The following is a 4,041-nucleotide window of genomic DNA, read 5'->3' on the forward strand; positions in this document are numbered from 1 at the left end:
CCGACTCCGAGAACTTTGTTCCGACGTTAGAGGAGATATGATCGGCTCCATTGGGTGGTTTTCTTGAGCTAGGCTCTCCTCTTGGCCACTCATTCTCCATTTGTGCATATGCATTCCAGCGTCTGCTAGGATGGTTTCGACCTCGTCTTTGATGATATGAACTTTTGGTATCGAATCTTCGCCAGCGATGAGATCGTCCATGTATAGATTTTCAACCAGAGCTTTCGATCCGGAAGGCTTAGGATCTTCGAATCGTTTAGCTTGCTCCCGGATGGCCATTATGGTGTTAAATTGTGCATCTTTCACTCCGAAGGTGTTTCTGGTCATCCGGTAGGTTGTGGGATTTTTCATATCTTCCGAGTCGTACCACAGAAAACAGAGATAGCTTCTGAATTCCTCCTGGACGCCGACTGTCATGTAGGCCTTCTTTATGTCGCCAATTAACCCAAACCGATGACTGCGAAATTTGAGCAGCATCTCGGCTGACGTTGGCAGAAGATTTGGCATGTCGAGAATGCAATCGTTGAGAGACAACTGTCCTTTCAGGTGTGATGAAGCGTTGAATACTGGTCTCACCTTATAGGTCGTCTTCGTCTCGTTCACGACCGGGAAGTGAGGCATGAAGTATTTAGGGGTGCTTCCCCTTGGATTTTTTTCCGCGAAGTTGTTGTCCAGGAAAGACCTCATTTCTTGCCAGTAAGATGCCTTGAGGTCTGGTTTGATAGACAATGTTTTCGTTAGGGATTCCAGTTGCTTTCTCGCTAGGCTGAAGTTGTCGCTCAACAAGGGTACTTTCTTCGCGTCGAAGTTGATTATTGTTTCATACATCCCTTTTTTCTTCGTGAAGCATTTGGAGAATGCTTCGCACGCAGCCTGGCAATTCTTCTCCTGTTCTTGCAATTCCTGGGGGAGGATCCCGAAATGTTCAAGTTTCCAGAAGTCCTCTAGCGAGGCAGGAGCTGATACCATGACTGCGACTTTCGAAGCATTGCGCTTCCCACCGATCGCAACATCACCGATTTCTGTCTGAAGGATCGCCAAACCTTCGCAGAGGTGTCGAATGTTTTTCACGAGTCTCATCATGTCGAATGCATCGAAGAGTATGCTTATCTCCTTCGTTCCTGATGATCTCTCTGCTGGTTGATGCATTTGTTCTGCGATATCAGGTGAAATGAGGTCTAGTTCTTTGTCGGTTATCGTCGGGATGACCAGAGCTGTTATATCCAAGTTTCTGCCCTCCAAAGTTCGAATGTTGAAGGACACTAAAGGGCATTTTTCCCATTTAGGATTTCCCCCGCCGAACACGTAGAGGTATGCGAACTCGAACCCACTCGGCTTCAGATTTAGCCTAGTGGCCAGGTCTGCAGTTACCCAGCTTCTCTCTGCTGCCGAGTCGAATAGAAACCGTGCTTGGATCGATCTCGAACCGACCTGCAAGTCAATGTGACCGGTCGGTAGAACTGAGTTGCCTGAACCGATGAAGTTGACTGCGATGCGCGAAGAGGCTGGACAAAGCATCTTGTGATGAGCTCCTTTGCATTCGTAGCATCTCATGCGAACGGAGCAATTGTCTTCCATGTGACCAGGTCGCAAACACCTCGTACAGAGCTTGGCCTCTTTCAGCTTTGCTGTTCTCTGTTCGACGGAGAGTTGGCCTGTGCTTCTGCATTGGGAAGCTAGGTGGGGGGCTCCACAGAAGACACATTTGACTTTGCCCTCTACTGGTGTCTTGTTATCACGTGCCTGTGCATTGGTCGTCTTATTCTTGCCAGTTTGGTCGATCTGATTCTGGCTGCGGGATGGGTTTGATAATGGGTCGAATTTCTTCTCATTGCTATGAGTGATTTCCCCAGTCTGCTCGCGAGTTTCGATTTCTTTCGCTACGAAATTGAGGAGCGATTTCAACCGTCCTGCGAACAGGTCTGGCAACTCGTTGGCCGCGGCGTCGAAAGGATCCCGGATGGTCTCTTCGTCCACTGGCTCATTGGTGGGAATCGATGAAACAAACTGCCGGATCAGTGTTTCTGGCAACGTCTGTAGGTAAAGGGGGTATATCATCGTTGAGTGATTCACTGGCTCCACTGACATCGACTCCAGGGTTGTCATGTAGTTGAGCACGCGGTCGAGATTCAACTTGAGTTTTCGGATTTCGATGACTTTGGAAGTATTGGGAAGCTCCAATAATTTCGAGAATATACTCATGACGATCCTCTCCTTGTTGCCGTACCTTCGAAGAACGTGGTTGACCGCTTTCACGTAATTGCCGTCGGTCACCGGAATTGCTTCGACGCAACTAGCTGCCTCCCCTTTCAAGAGGTCTTTCAGGTGCTTGAACTTCTGGAGATCGGTCAAGCATCTGAGGCTGTGCACATAAGTTTTGAATTCATTCCACCATGAAAGAAAGTCGACATTGTTGCCATAGAATTTCTTGAGCTCCATTTTCGGTAAGTTGCAGGCCTGAGTTTCCTGGACGGTGGCGAGTCGCTCCAGCACTTGTGACACGCTGGGAGCAGCCTCGTGTCTCGTCGACTCGAAGACTTCGTGCTTTGGTTGCTCGTAGTACTTCGTTTGCAACTTTATCAGCTGCTCTACCATGGATCTTAATTCGGAGTTGCTTTGCTTCACATTCGATTTCTCGAATTCGGCTTCGATCGCTGCTTCGATCTCGAAGACGATCCTCTTGAATTTGTCCATGACTTCCATTTCTTCGTTGTACTCGTCGACGGATAACTCACTTGTTCTCGCCGCTATCCAGGCCTTATCCAGAATCTCCAAGTTTTTGGTGGCATCTTGCGTTTGTTTCAGAAGAACTCTCAGCTTTCTCTCGTACTCGATGTCTGGCATGGTGTCCTTGTAATCGATGGTATCGAAGAGTTCTTGTTTCAATTTGGTGATTGAGTCACGGATGGGTTGGCGAAGAACTGCCACTTCCCTTTGTTTGGTGCACGCCGGCATGATTACTTCTCCTCGATGTTATGCTTACGAATCGAAAATCTCCGAATTCGCGAGCCGAAGAGTGTTTGTCCGCTGTGGCTTGAAGTCGAATCGAAAATTGTCCGAATTCGCAAGCCGAAATTCTCTCACCGGGTCTTGTACGGATTCGAAAAGTTTCCGAACTAACCGACTCGACGACGATGATTTGATGTTCTCCGGGTACTGATATCAACTTAGACCCCGTTGGGCGCCAGATATAGTGAATTGTGGGTCAGGGGAGATGATTTCAGAGTAAAGATCGAAGAACACCAGCTTTCGTGGAATTTCCGAAACATTCTGTTTATTCTAGAAAATTCTCCTAAAGGCCTCTCCGTCGGGGAGCTGTGACCATGGCGGGCGCTCTATCCTCTACTGAACCGCAACACCCGCATCCCGTTCGATAGATTCCAAGGGAACCATCGATGGCGAGATATCCTTATCCGCTGCGGACTTCTTCCGCGCCTGTCGCGTATTCGACCCCGCGAAGTTGAAAACAATCGAGATCGAAGCCGGCTACGTCATCGAAAATATACTGTGGTTCGAGGAAAACGATCCGGGGAAGGCTGAACTCCGACTATACTTGTCGGCCAAGAGAAAACTCGAGGCTTCGTCTCATCCGATAGTTTTGTGTATAAATGTGACGGCTCGTTTTCCCGAATTGGCGAAGATCGCTCTGACTTGTCTGAGTGAACCCGGCAACAGTGTTTCGGCTGAGAGATCTTTCAGGAAATGCGCGACTGTTCTTCGAGATGATAGACGTAGTATAAAAAGTAAGAATCTCAGCATGTACAATATGCTTGATCATAACAGTGACGAAATGTGAGTTCTGGTCCTAGCTTCAAGCCTCCTAGGTAGCACAAGGTAATTGACGACAGCAGACAAACATAAGCATGAGCTTTCGTTTTGCTTGTTCGGAGCCATGAAGCTGCCCTTGTCTTTTTTCCGACTTAGCGCGATCCGTCGACAAAGCATCCGCCATAAGTCCGCGATTTTTGCTGGGGAGATCCGCCACAGGTCCGCGATATTCCCGAAAAAGTCCGCCACAAACGCCTAGCCCTAATGATGAAT

The 4,041-nt window shown here is 48.4% G+C and overlaps 1 protein-coding gene across 1 annotated transcript in view; it reads right to left on the reverse strand.

The window, feature by feature from the left end:
- Positions 1–2,955, reverse strand: part of LOC100909245 (uncharacterized) — a 6,845-nt gene extending 3,890 nt beyond the window's left edge. The window contains exons 1-2 of the mRNA XM_029111675.1: positions 2,736–2,955; positions 142–2,588 (exon numbers count right to left, since the gene is read on the reverse strand). Of these exons, the coding sequence (XP_028967508.1) occupies positions 142–2,588; positions 2,736–2,955 (2,667 nt within the window). The remainder of the gene's footprint in view (positions 1–141; positions 2,589–2,735) is intronic.
- Between the last annotated feature and the right edge of the window lie 1,086 nt (positions 2,956–4,041).

This window comes from Galendromus occidentalis, unplaced genomic scaffold (assembly GCF_000255335.2).
Source record: "Galendromus occidentalis unplaced genomic scaffold, Mocc_1.1 scf7180000075594, whole genome shotgun sequence".
In the NCBI taxonomy this organism is placed as follows: Eukaryota; Metazoa; Arthropoda; class Arachnida; order Mesostigmata; family Phytoseiidae; genus Galendromus; species Galendromus occidentalis.